Consider the following 13,386-nt stretch of genomic DNA (forward strand, 5'->3'; position numbering starts at 1 on the left):
TCCGAGACCATCATTTGGTTCAAAGTACCAGTGACCTGAGAGTAATCTAGCCAAAGATCATCGAAGGGGCTGCAGATACCGTATTTTGCACTTGAGTCCTCCGAGAAGCGAATGCTATCACAGAATATTCCGAGAAAGTCTCCCTTACACACAGGGACGACAGAACAGACGGACAAAGAAATGTCGTTCTGGGGAACGAGAAAGACATGTGGAGACTTGTCTTCACCAAAGTCAGACACCAATTGGTTGTTTTGAATTTCGAGTATGAATTCGCAGGCAAAGCATGCAAGTGTTTCTCTGTGAAGCTTACTCTGTCCGCAGTGAAAGCCCATTTGTTTCCGGCATTGTTCCAATAAGACTTGGGAACTTCAAATCTATTTAAAACCTGGGGTTTGTCAAGATCGCACGGGCGCGCCATGCCTCCGTTACAGAATTGAGAACACGTGTTTCAAGCTGCTCGATAAAAGGGTTATATTAAGTCTCTGACTGCATCTACAAACGAGAGTTCTGCTGATTCTAAATAGCCCCTGCAATAGCTGTTAAATTCCTTCGAATGGTAGTAAAGAACTTTATCAATACCCGATTCACGCAAGGAAAAGTCTATTCCAGACGCGATACTGTCGTTGGTTCTCAGCTCCCAACCCGTATTCAGCAGCCTCCATGAATTTCTATGTAGTAGCCTTTTCTCCCATGGTGAATCCATCTGCAGGCCCTTGCGGGTGGTAGTGTTGTTTGATCAATCATCAATTAGCGCAGCACCCTTGAGAATTGTTTGGTAACGATTTTGAACACCTCTGCTCATTGCCAGAGCAGTGCCTTTCGGATTGATTTTGACTGCCTTCTTATAATAGTACTCTGCAATCTCGTCCACGTATTTCCGGATCTTGGAAGGGTCGGTCTCGTCGGGGATAATTTGGTTTGAAGACCATATCGAGCTATCGCCGAATTGACCCTTAGACATTCAACCAACATCGATGCTATCGCTTATGTTGTATAAGCGGAGTCTGACTGATAAGATGGGAAAGTGCTAGCGGCAACATCATTTTGAGGGCCATTCACATGGTTGTCACTAAGCTGGAGCTGGGTTACGGGATCATGAACGAGCCTATGACAACATGTGGAGCAAATCCCAAAAAGTCAACAAGGGCGCGCAGATTGACAGACAGTAAGAGAGCAATGTGGATAACACCAGGCGGGCAGTCATTGATGACAAGTATCATTTAGCCGTGTCGGCTGTTGGTGGACGCGGTGGTAAAGAGCTTCACTCCGCCCTTAGGACTATTTGTAGCCAGAGCACATCTGTTTTGTCGTTGAATAAGACACATGGTCCATGAGTTACTTATTCAGCCAAATGTAGCGGCAGCCATTAACTAATCTACATTACTTAAGTGGCGGATGACGGAAACGGCAGAGAAAGGCTGAGTGAATCACAACCATTAATTACTATTTCCTCACCTACAGACAACTTCGTATCTTGTTGGACTTGAGAAAGTGACTTCCAAAGGGATTTGTCCTGCAACAGGCAGAAGACCATATCGAGGCCTTTGATAAGACATTACGAAAAGTTAAACCTCTGAAATGTGACATGATGAGCCCATGATGTTTATTGCAACATCGGATAGTAGATAGACATTCAGGAAGTCGGTACAGTACTATGGCGAGAAATGCATTTCAGTCAAAAATTTCGGTCCCCATCATTCATTTGTTACAAGACTTCCCAGACCACTCAACATTGGTCTTCCCCAACTAGCACCGACTTTTTGAATAGACGGCCACTGGGGGAGAATTTGGTCTTCGCCGCTTTCTATGCCGCTTTCGAAACCGCTCTTCTTTTTGGAAGAGCCAGTACCGCTCACAAGACCGCCTTGATGGCCGCTCCTGGGACCGCTTTTGACGTGGCCGCTCAGAGAACCGCCCTCAAAGCCGCTCTACAGACCGCTTTACTAGCCGTATCTGTGAATTACATTACGAGTATGTTACATTATCTTATGTAACTTACAGGAAATTCACTTACAAAAGTCAAAGCTTCGATTTTAGCTACTTCTTTAGGCATGTATCAAGAGCCTAGAAATCCCACAACGTTAGATCGCTGGTAGTATCCTACATCTGCGAGCGCTACCTATACTTTGCACATCAAGTTATACACCTGCAACGCGGGAAGAACCGTAGATAATAGCGAATTACAGTCAGATCAAATCACCGTCGCATACAGTATTATTGGGTCTCAAATGATCCCTGAATCGCGAATATTTCCGGTCCTTCCACCTGACTTCTGACTCGATTGAGAAAAATGTCTCCTGCTTCTTCTGTTCATTTTCAGAAGTTCTCATCCAGGATGTGCAAAGCAGAGTCATTCGGCGTCGAAAGCTCGCGACACAAAAAGCTTCTATAATACTTGCCTTTTTCCAAACAATCGACAATTTCATATTAGCTTTAGAGTCAAGGCTGAATTTTAAATTGCCTGAGACATTCCAGTACCTCTCAACGGCATACGGGGAAGGTTCTTAGAGACATGGTTCATGCTTCTAGAGGGCTTTTTTCGATCGACGAAAGAATTGGCATGCCATCCAGTCTTTCGAAAGGGGTCAGCTTTCCGAAGTAGAAGTCATGGTCTAATTTTCAGTGCTTTCTATTTCATGCAAAAGGTGGGCTGCAAATTTACAAAACAATCAGAAGAATACCTACAGTTGTTACTTGAGCTATCTTTCTCTTCTTCCTTGTGCTGTCTGGCGACTGCGTCTACCATGGTCAGCGTTTATCATGAGCGAGAAAGTTTGAACACTAACATAAGCAAATCCAGCAGAATTCTATCGAGAGACATCGTTCAACGAGATTCGAGAGACATTAAGGTTCTCTACTGTAGATCGGAGGTAATATCTCTTGAAATCTCCGTAATCAATTTGACTACAGCATTCTTTATAGAGTTGCATATCTCATGACTCAGAATGTGCCTCTGTGTTGCGTGAGTGATCGGTGTTTTGAATCAACAGAAGCCTTCATTTATTGTGACAGGCTCCCTCATCAACGATCAATCAACAGGATCATTAAGTCATAAGTCCAATATTTGGGTCTTTCAACCGATTTAAATCTCGAACTAACAGTCGTTAGCGGTTTCAAGTCGCAGCGAATGAAGTTAGGAGCTTTGAGCAACAATATTTGAATTGCATCAACTTTCACTCACGATTATTTCGATATAAGTACTGTAGTGCGGTGTCCTGCGGCATTTCCATTATAAAAATAACTCTTCGCTACTGCTTAGCCCTTATATATCTTCCTAAGATATTGCCCTATCAGGTGATATTCGAATTTGTTCAATTGAAACGAAGAGCATCTCGACTAGGCACCCGTACAATGCGCATGAAACCCTATCTTCTGCTAGAGACGCTCGTCTTACGGGTAGTCAGCGGACATCTGATCATGATGTCGCCTGAGCCCTATAGCAATACAACCCTCAACAACTCTCCTCTTGCTTCAAACGGGAGTGATTTTCCCTGCAAATTACGAGATGATGCATTTGCGGCCCCTGCGAAAGAGAATATTTACGAGGTTGGTGTTTCAAACACAATGAGGTTCATGGGAAGTGCAACTCACGGGGGCGGATCATGCCAGTTGAGCCTCACTGAAGACCTCGCGCCATCCAAAGAAAGCATATGGAAGGTCATCAGGTCTTATGAAGGCGGCTGCCCCAAAAATGTGGGAGGAAACCTTGCAGGAGACGCCAATTCCGACAATGACATTCAGCTCGATTTCACGATACCTGAAAACATTGCCTCGGGGAAATATACTTTGGCCTGGACATGGTTCAATCGTATTGGAGATCGTGAGATGTACATGAACTGTGCACCAATTACCGTCGACAGTCCTTCATTGCCTGTGTTCAACCAGAGCATACAGAACCAAGCGCAGGATTATCCACCCATGTTCATCGCGAACATAAATGGCTGTATGACTCCACAAAACTTGGATATTCGATTCCCTCAGCCAGGAAAGAATGTTGAACTCAATGGTCTGGCGCGAAATCTTCTTCCCGAAGGTCAACAAGTATGCACCGGAACTCCTGAATTTGGTGATTCAGCAGCCATGAACCCGATCGTTCCAGATCTTGAAAAGGGCAATCTTGGGAAGGCTGATTCATACTCCCCGTCCACTTCTCCAGTTAGCATTCAGCCGTCACCTTGCTCTTGTCGTGCTTCCCGCCGCAATACAAGCCATCAATGATACCTATCTTTGGCATTCGCGGCACAATCAGACTGTACAAGTGGTTTAACATGAAGGCCATTGATTGAGCAAAGCATCGGGGATTGAATATGCATGAAAATTTGATAAATCATTGAAAAGGTCTTCGCCATACTTTGGAGTTCAAGTTCTCGTGTCCGGTACTGTATTCTGTTGCACATTGACTGCTTTTTGGCAATGGTAATCCAGTGATAACAAGTATCATAAAAGGATGCAACAGAATTTGTAGAATAACCCAGCCACAAACGAGTTAATCGCACAGACAATGCCACTCTGCGAAAATTGGGATGAAGATAGAAGAGCCGCCGTACCTACAGTGGATTTCGAAAACAGAATTTCCTCCAGACACACACGTTTCCTATCCAGAGACTCACTTTGGCCCCTATTCCGAGTCGTCCGGGTTTTAGATTGTCCCGTAGCCAATAGTAAGGCATGACTCCCACGGGAAGGGGCTTTATATAGCCAGAATAATCCTGACGCAATATTTGTAAGGGACTTGGAGAAAGCGTGTGTGTCCGGGGGGTAATCTATTTTTGAAATTATCTGTACATCAATAGGTCAAGATTGGTCTAATATTGATAGCCATTTGCTGACTAGAACAGACGGACTCCGTCAGAATAAAAGTCTAATTTCCGAAGCTTCAAAAGAGTGCCAAATGCTCCTCGAAAGGTTTTGCACGTAAAGGCAACGTGTACCTGGACTTGAATGTACACGATAACTCGATGATTAGATGAGCCTCTGTTATCGAACTTGTCTTGCGCCTAATTCTTCAAACTTAATTTCGACCAGCAGTAACTTCTCAACTGTCGTGGCGTACAAATTACACATTCAGACTTCTGTATACACTAGGGACTCTGAGAGTTGAACTTTGACGTCAATTGTCTGGAATTTGATACCCTCTAGTTTTGAATAGAAACCGAAAACGAGCCGGAAATTTTTCCAACATTTGTATTATGATTGCAATGCAAGCAGCTTGCCGCTAGAGAAATCGAAAGAAAAATTGTCCAATTACGATAGGCATCGCCATCCTTACTGAGCAACCAGACATGCTGCTCATCATTTTGCATTCAGAAAGCTGCCTATCATCGACAGGTCGGATGTGTCGAATTGTAGAATGATGTTCTCATACACGATGAGAATGAATTTCGACTCGGTGATACACGATTTTGTTCGTCAAGTTGACAAGCGATTTCAACTCTTCTGGACTTGGCCTTTGCTGAAAGGGGGTTGTCTGGGACATCAGCCTTGTTACATTGAAGAGAAGGGGGGCAATCACCTGCAGGATCTCCGTCAAAGAGTGTTTTTTAAGCTGATCAGGCAGATTTTCAATCTCGACAGGCCACTCATGCGTCGAATGACATTTACCCATCAGCTTGGTTACAATATCCGCTAAAGCGTACAGCTTCATTGTCGCAGCATCCATTTCCCAAGCACTTATCTCGCAGCTGTCCTCGATACCCACTGGTGAATGGAACGGTTAGTAAGAAGTCTGAAAACTGGGGTCAATTTGATATGCATACCTATCTTGACCTTGCCAGACTGAGTGAAAAAGATGGTATTCATTGTCAAAGTGGCCAGCACTCTCCCGCGTTCAGCCAGGTATTGAATCCCTTCGAGTATCTGTTCATAATCAGCGATCGCTCTTATTGTGATACAATATGTAACTCCACTTACTGGCTTGACAATTGCAATGATCTCACTCGCCGTGATCACGAGCTTCGTTGCCAGAATCTGAGTGACGGAAACTTCCACATGCTCCCAGGCCAAAAACACCGAACCATCATGATGATAGCATCCAAGCAATGACCGGAAAGTGGGGTGAGAGATGCGATTCAGCGTTCGTTGCAATCCAAGGTCGGAGAATGCTTGCAGCTCCAGTTTCCGCACTTGGACAAGTCTGCCTTTGTCTTCCTTGTATCGAGCCAGCACATATGGATGATCCAATTTGATATTTGCAATGGGCTCAAGTATGCTCCATGGATCTTCATGCAAAGCTCCCGAACTCGAGCGATATTTCTCGGTATCAAGCGTTGCCGTCTTCTCTTTGGTTCTCAACGGTTTCGGGAAAGCTTGATCCACTGTAGATGTCTCGGAGACTGAATCAGCTTGAAGGGGCGGTGCTTCACTGACCCATATGGTAGGGGGTCTGCGGTTATGCTTGCTGGCGCTCATACTTCCGGGCGTGCACTTCCAATGAAATCAACTTGGAACGTCAGGTCATCTGGGTGCATAGAAACTCCTATCGATGAGGGAACTGAGCTTCTTATACACAAGAGCAGGTACAAAGACTTGACGTTAGTCTTCATTGGTCAACTTCTTCTCCGCCGTAAATCTTTTACGCAGATTTTTTGAGGCAGCATGCGCGGTTGAACCTCAACGTCAATTTAACCTCAACACAAAGTTCATTTCAGCAAAGAGCTTCAACGTCAACACCTGGACCTAGGTCGCTAGTCATGTCACAATTTTTCTCAACAAAAGTCAGCTTTGCGTAAATAGGTGAGAAGATTTGTACTGCGTTGACAGCGTTGCAAAATGGCGAATCTGTTTTTTGGCACACACTCTCAGATAAAAGCGGCTACACCCAGAAACTTTCCTTCTGAATTTGCACGTTTCTCGTTGGCATTTTTGTTGCTTATTTTTGGGTCATTGGCAGCACAATTTCGGCATGAATTTATTCATATCTTCCCGCAGCACTATTTTTACGATTTTGATATGTACCACGGCTTGCTTGGGAGCACATCTACAAGCAGACAATCCTGTGGTTGATCTGGGATACGCACAATATCAAGGATATTACAACAGCACGTCGAGGCTGAATGTTTTTTTGGGGTAGGTGGCTGATTACGCTTACCTCAAGAATTCCACAGAGCACTGACCCATTCCTACTTGTTACCAGGATTCGATATGCGACCCCTCCGGTAGGACGAATGCGATGGCAAGCTCCGCAGCCTCCTGTTATCAACCGGACCACTATCATTCGTGCAACTCATCAGCCGCCACTCTGTCCTCAGTCAGGCGCCGCTGAGCTTCCTAAAGTCTATGGATTTAACTCAGACTTAGGTGACGAGGATTGCTTATACCTGAACGTCTTCGCGTCACCAAGTGCGCGGGATCTCCCCGTTCTTGTCTGGATTCGTAAGTCAAGACCCCTTCACATATTCCTCGTGACTATAACAACCAACCCACCCGTACTAAAATGTGAAACAGATGGTGGGGGCTATGGTCTATCTGGGGCGGTCCACGACCCAAGTGGATGGATCAACACTAATGACGATGGATTTATTTCAGTCATGATTCAATATCGATTGGGCGCATTTGGTTTCCTTTCTTCTGCAGATGTGGCAGAATACGGTCAAATAAACGTTGGTCTACTGGACATGCGTCTCGCTCTTGAATGGGTGCAGGCACATATTTCTCAATTCGGTGGAGATCCACTTCGGGTCACGATAGGCGGCGAGTCAGCTGGGGCAGGCGCAGCGATTCTCCAAGCAATGGCTTATGGTGGCCGAGAAGATCATTTATTCAACAATGTAAGTGGTATATTGAGCTACATCTCACAGCGATCAACTAATTCTGACTTGATAAGATCATCGCATCAAGCCCCTACATTGTGACTCAGTATCGGTATGACGACGAAGTACCGACAGAATATTATCGAGCTTTTGCAGGACAAGCAGGCTGCCTTGCTGGCGACAAAAGAGCTGACGCGCAGACATTTGCGTGCTTGAGGAACGCCGACACCATCACCTTACAAAATGCCAGCGGGGCTGTATCGGCCTCGGGGGCCTGGGGAACCTTTGCTTTCTTGCCTGTTATTGATGGACATTTCATTCGAGACCTTCCATCAAAGCAGCTTCTCGAAAAGCAAGTCAGCGGCAAGCGCGTTCTGTCCGGCGTAAGTCACTACTCATGTCATGTAGGGAGAGCCTCAAGCAAATTATTGGTTGCTGACTTCTTTCAGAATAATGCCAATGACGGTATTCCCCTGAGTCTTCCGTATGTGGAGACCACTGCGGATTTCAAGGCCTATGTGGAAGACACGTTTCCGCGTTTCATTGCCTCAGACGTCAGTCGTTTATTGGAGATTTATGGTTTCGCATCGTCCTATCCCGATCCGTTTGGTCCTCTCTACGACACTCTTGGCGACCGTGGGCTCACCGCGGTGAATCAGTCCGAGTTTGCGACCGGCTACCAGCAGACGGTATTCAACATATTTGCTGAGACATCCTTTGTCTGTCCTTCTTACTGGTTGGTGGATGCTTTCTCCGGGAATAACGCAAAAGAGAGTTGGAAGTACCAGTACTCGGTCACTCCGGCATATCACGGAGCAGACTTAACAGCTTATTTCTCTGTAGATACAGCAACACCAACAGAAGGCATTAGGCATGCTTTCCAAAAAATGTTGGGAAGCTTCATTATCAAAGACTCTCCAGTGATATCTATTCAGGATGCGAAGGGCGGTGCAAGTGACGCCATAGTGCCTGAAAATACCGATGAACATATTCTTTGGCCGATGTGGAACTCTTCTTCACCAATGATGATGGACTTGAATACAACCGGAGGGAGCTTGTTGTACAGAAATGTCACTGGACATCTGGCTTATTGGCTTCGTGAAGATCCGGGGGTCGTCAATCACCTCCGCCTAGCGAATGCATATTTCTGGGAAGGAGGACGGGGTGAACGATGTCGGTTTTGGAGGGAAGTCGGTCCGCACGTACCTCAATAAGTAGAGCCAAGAAGATGAGCTATAATTTGTGATGTGTGCGGTGCGAAAGGAATGAGATAGAAAATCGAACAGTCATATATTGAGACACATGAGGCATATTTGCCTGTTATCGATTAATAACACGTTGCATGACCGTTCCGTCAAGCCGGCTGTTTGTGAAATGGCGATGTTAACGAGACAACATATTCTGTGTCTTCTTCAATCCCGGTCAATTATACTGTAGCTTTGTGACTCAGCACTCGAATTATAACTCTACTGATAGAGTACCTCAATGACAGTCAAATGAAAGAATCGCGCGCAGAAGATATTACCTGGCTTCTGGGGCTAGAGCCCTTGATCCTAGATGAAGCCATAAATTGTCCCAGGAACAAATGATCGGATTCTAGGATAAGGCTTCACTTTTGAACATTATTTCACGGTTTTAGCTATCGAGCCTTGTCATAATCCTTATTGCTAAGCAGCATCAGCGAAAAGGTGCGTGTGTCAAACTCTGGAAACAAACACTGTGAAGCAACATTCACGATCTGCATTTGTCTTCGCGGCATTTCAACTCAGACATGCTGTGAACAAAAGACGAGTCTATGACTCTCGCCTAGATTACTCATTTTGCCAGCATAGAACATGAAAGTCCCAAGGGCTTCATTTCACGTGTGTCAACCTAACAATACCTCATCCCTCATATATCGTCCAATACATCCATCTTCACCGCCACCATGTCACCCGCTCTGTTCTACCCTAGCCATCCACTAAAGCAACAATTTTTGAAGCCTGATCCGCTTCGAAAGTACCTCTGCACGTGCACGACGAATATCAACACGATACATGGAAGACACACGCCCTTGATCCTTGCCGTGCAAGCAGGGGTTCACGGGGCTATCGATCTGCTATTGGAGTAAGATGACTTCGTGCTTCTCAATACAATGCCTACGGTCAGACTGCGCTATCGATGGCCGTCACTCAGGGCAGTGTTTCAATCGTACGACAACTGCTCCGGCGCAAAGATATCGAGTTCTACAGCCAAGATCGAAAAGTCCAGCAGCCACTCCTGGTGGCTTTATAATATCAACAGCATAAGATTTTGCAGATCCTCTTGCAGGATCCGCGGGCCAAGATCAACCAGAAGGATCACCACGGCCGAACCATCCTACACCTAGCTATGATCTACGGAGACCTTCATGCTATTACAAGCCTTGCGAGAGAGGAGCTGATTGATGTCGATTGTCCCGATCATCTAGGAGAGACGCCCCTTATGCTGGCTGCGAGGCTCCATGCCTACGATCAGCCCAACAACGTCAAGATTCACAAATGTCTACTCTCGCGGTCCAAATTCAGGGTCGATCGAGATCAAGGGGTCAATCTATTCTTTGGCATGCCGTGAAGACTTTCAATACCGAGCTAATCGAGTTACTCGGCTTCGTTTAAATAAACAATGACAGGTATTGATGGAATCACTCCGTTGGCTCAAGTGAGGTCAGAAGGCAATTTGCGACCGTCAAAACTCAGTTCCTTGAACCCGCGTACTATGATGTAAGTCACATCCCTATTCCAAACATGTGCGAAGGGCAATTATGCGATAGAAAATTAGGTCAGGCAGGCCCGCATTAGCAATCGAGAATGTTCTTGAGATGTAATATAATTCCCAACTATCAGGTGTCTTATCTATGCGCTTGCAGAGAACATATTATGAGCAGCATTTGTACACTAGCTCGCTATGGATATCAATTTCAGAAAAAGACAAGTTTCTAGAGCTAGTTTGTAAATCCGGTCAAAGATGAAGTTCCATGGCCCCTGGTCCAGGATGTTACAAGACACGTGGGTCTTGCGCCACATGGAAATTCTAGAAAGTGATCGACGGCTTCTCCGAGAACGGGCTAGCGTCTGATTGGTCAGGCAGGGTGTGAGTCATGATGGACTGCAGATGCCTCACCAATCAAGGTTGTTGGAAACAGGAGTGTAGCGGGTCCGTGGCCGGTAAGTTTGAGCGGTAGAAGCAGGGCCCGCAGATCAACCAAAGTCTTGCCCGGGTACTTACCCGGGTACTTACCAGGGTACATGCAAAGGTACTCGTGAAGTCTCATGTTTTGCCCTGCCACGCGCGTCGATTACAGAGATGAGCAAGAAGATATTGTGTAGTATTCGTAGCAATTGATTGACCTTCTCATCAGGAGTTTACCAATGGCTAAAGTATCGTCAGGAAGAGGGTGCATAAGATGAGTGGAACGTGGGACGGCGAGATCGAAATGATCGGCCGGCACCTTAAATCTTGAATAGCACGTGGGTTGGTCTTAAGGACCAGTCCTTCGTGTATCTTGCTGAACACCACTGTTTGGTTTCTTAGAGTCTGGTAAAAACAAGGACAACGTGCGCTGCAGCAGTTCTTGATCGATGCGCGACAATAATGGCAATAGTACCTATGGTCGCACTTGCATGGCTATTGCGTCTAGCCCTCTTTAAATGCTGTGTTATATTACCTCTGTCGCAACTTGCAATGCAACGCAATTTGATTGCCACAGCGATTATATCCATGGATTCCATTCCATCAATTCTGGTACCCTATCGCTAGTGTAACCCACCGCAGGAAATGGTCAGTCTAGATGATCGATTTGATGGAACTAAGGGCTGGTCCCCCCTGGCAACATGAGACTAACCTCGGATCTATGGAAGGTACGTCTTCTGGCCAAAGATTTCTAAGTAACTTTTCTAATGCCCTCTTAAATTAGTGGCCGTTCCTATGAATTTGCGCAGGGGGTTTCTGTGAAGAGACGTAGCCGACTTAACATAAAAGGCGCGAGATTTCCAGCCCAGGAAAAATCAGGACTTTCCTCCTTACACTCCCGTGTGTTATAGTTTCCATCTCTTGTCTGCAGGCTTAAGCGTCTCTATGGCCACGGCTCTGTAGTACAAGCTCTGCGTCATCAAACATGCTTCGCAGGATAGGCTCTGCGATATCAACTATTCCTCGCAGGATGGGCTCTGCGTTAGCAACTGTTCCTCGTAGGATAGGCTCTGCGATACCAACTGTTCCTCGCAGGATAGGCTCTGCGTTAGTAACTGTTCCTCGTAGGATAGGCTCTGCGATACCAACTGTTCCTCGCAGGATGGGCTCTGCGATATCAACTGTTCCTCGCAGGATAGGCTCTGCGATACTAACTGTTCCTCGCAGGATAGGCTCTGCGATATCAACTGTTCCTCGCAGGATAGGCTCTGCGATACCAACTGTTCCTCGCAGGATAGGCTCTGCGATACTAACTGTTCCTCGCAGGGGGGCGCTGCATTACCAAGTGAACTCCGCAGGGGGACGCTGTGATGACAATCGAGACCCGCAGGAGACCGCTGCGTTAATAAGTTCTCTGCAGGAGACCGCTGCATCACCAAGTTCTCCGCAGGGGGAAGCTGCGACACCAAGGAACTCTAGCGAAGTGCAGGCACCTCTACGTGGTGCTAGGGACCAGTATTCGATTCTCGCTCTGCAATTGAAGAAGCCAAGACCTGCACCACCATCCATAGTTCACTTTTATACGCCCGGGCCACGGGCGAAGAGACTGGCAGTAGGGCCAGGAGAGCGCATTCCAGGGCCTGTTTTCATTCCAAGATAGCGTTGTATAGAGAATGAATAAACCCAGAATTTTGCGGTTACCGAATTCGCCGTGCATCGTAGTATCATGTCCAGAATTTGATCTCACGAGATGTATACACATATAGAGCATATATACACACACGTCCAGGCTGGTCGGCTCGGTCAAAGACCATCACACTTGGGCAAGAACGCATGATTCACGTCTATCTCAGAGGTCAGGAAACCCAAGATGACTGTTAAGGTTGGCTCTGGTGGTGACGGGTAGATGCGGTGATTAATAGTCCATAGTGGCAACCGGCCTGGTATGGTGATAGTTGACTGAGCATTCGTGAACCGTTGAATGAGCGTGCTTGAATGGTTGACTAAGCGTCCATAATCAGTTGAATGACCATTCGTAAACAGTTACGCCTGCTCTGGTAAACAGTTGAGCCTGCTCTGGTAAACAGTTGAGCCTGCTCTGGTAAACAGTTGAATCTGTTTTCATCAACAGTTGAGTGCGTAAACAGTCGACCGGCATTCTTAAACAGTTGATCGGCTTTCTAAACAGTTGAGCCTGTGCTGGTAAACAGTTGAATGAGCCTTGGTAAACAGTTAAGCCTGCTCGAAAAACAGTGACCAGCTTGGAACGGTGACCAGCTTGGAACGGTGACCAGCTTGGAAAACAGTGACCAGCACTGAACAAAAATTCTGGAGATGGTGACAGTGTCAATGCGTCGACGAGCAGACTATCAATGCTGAGTCTGGACGCGTTGACAAACGGAGTGAGTCAGGCGGTGTGTCATCCCTCGCGCACTCTTCGTCCGACTTGGGGAAAGACCCCACCAACATCACTGTATTCTTCTCTCAG

The 13,386-nt window shown here is 46.3% G+C and overlaps 6 protein-coding genes across 6 annotated transcripts; 3 read left to right on the forward strand and 3 right to left on the reverse strand.

The window, feature by feature from the left end:
* Positions 1-736: 736 nt before the first annotated feature.
* N7484_005285 (uncharacterized protein) lies at positions 737-961 on the reverse strand (the record flags this gene model as incomplete). Its single annotated transcript, XM_057115705.1, has 1 exon — positions 737-961. The coding sequence occupies one exon, from the start codon at positions 959-961 to the stop codon at positions 737-739; it is 225 nt and encodes a 74-aa protein (XP_056975845.1).
* A 2,390-nt stretch (positions 962-3,351) lies between these two features.
* On the forward strand, positions 3,352-4,218 carry N7484_005286 (uncharacterized protein; the record flags this gene model as incomplete). Its single annotated transcript, XM_057115706.1, has 1 exon — positions 3,352-4,218. The coding sequence occupies one exon, from the start codon at positions 3,352-3,354 to the stop codon at positions 4,216-4,218; it is 867 nt and encodes a 288-aa protein (XP_056975846.1).
* Positions 4,219-5,359: 1,141 nt separating this feature from the next.
* On the reverse strand, positions 5,360-6,408 carry N7484_005287 (uncharacterized protein; the record flags this gene model as incomplete). Its single annotated transcript, XM_057115707.1, has 3 exons — positions 5,360-5,697; positions 5,757-5,856; positions 5,911-6,408. The coding sequence occupies 3 exons, from the start codon at positions 6,406-6,408 to the stop codon at positions 5,360-5,362; spliced, it is 936 nt and encodes a 311-aa protein (XP_056975847.1).
* A 493-nt stretch (positions 6,409-6,901) lies between these two features.
* N7484_005288 (uncharacterized protein) lies at positions 6,902-8,962 on the forward strand (the record flags this gene model as incomplete). Its single annotated transcript, XM_057115708.1, has 5 exons — positions 6,902-7,065; positions 7,133-7,371; positions 7,444-7,766; positions 7,823-8,131; positions 8,198-8,962. The coding sequence occupies 5 exons, from the start codon at positions 6,902-6,904 to the stop codon at positions 8,960-8,962; spliced, it is 1,800 nt and encodes a 599-aa protein (XP_056975848.1).
* A 946-nt stretch (positions 8,963-9,908) lies between these two features.
* Positions 9,909-10,340, forward strand: N7484_005289 (uncharacterized protein; the record flags this gene model as incomplete). The annotated part of the gene is made up of 2 exons (XM_057115709.1): positions 9,909-10,010; positions 10,047-10,340. 2 exons carry the CDS (start codon positions 9,909-9,911, stop codon positions 10,338-10,340), a joined length of 396 nt encoding a protein of 131 aa, XP_056975849.1.
* A 1,491-nt stretch (positions 10,341-11,831) lies between these two features.
* N7484_005290 (uncharacterized protein) lies at positions 11,832-12,467 on the reverse strand (the record flags this gene model as incomplete). Its single annotated transcript, XM_057115710.1, has 2 exons — positions 11,832-12,231; positions 12,283-12,467. 2 exons carry the CDS (start codon positions 12,465-12,467, stop codon positions 11,832-11,834), a joined length of 585 nt encoding a protein of 194 aa, XP_056975850.1.
* Between the last annotated feature and the right edge of the window lie 919 nt (positions 12,468-13,386).

Source organism: Penicillium longicatenatum (assembly GCF_028827895.1).
Source record: "Penicillium longicatenatum strain IBT 33135 chromosome Unknown contig_2_segment0_segment0, whole genome shotgun sequence".
In the NCBI taxonomy this organism is placed as follows: Eukaryota; Fungi; Ascomycota; class Eurotiomycetes; order Eurotiales; family Aspergillaceae; genus Penicillium; species Penicillium longicatenatum.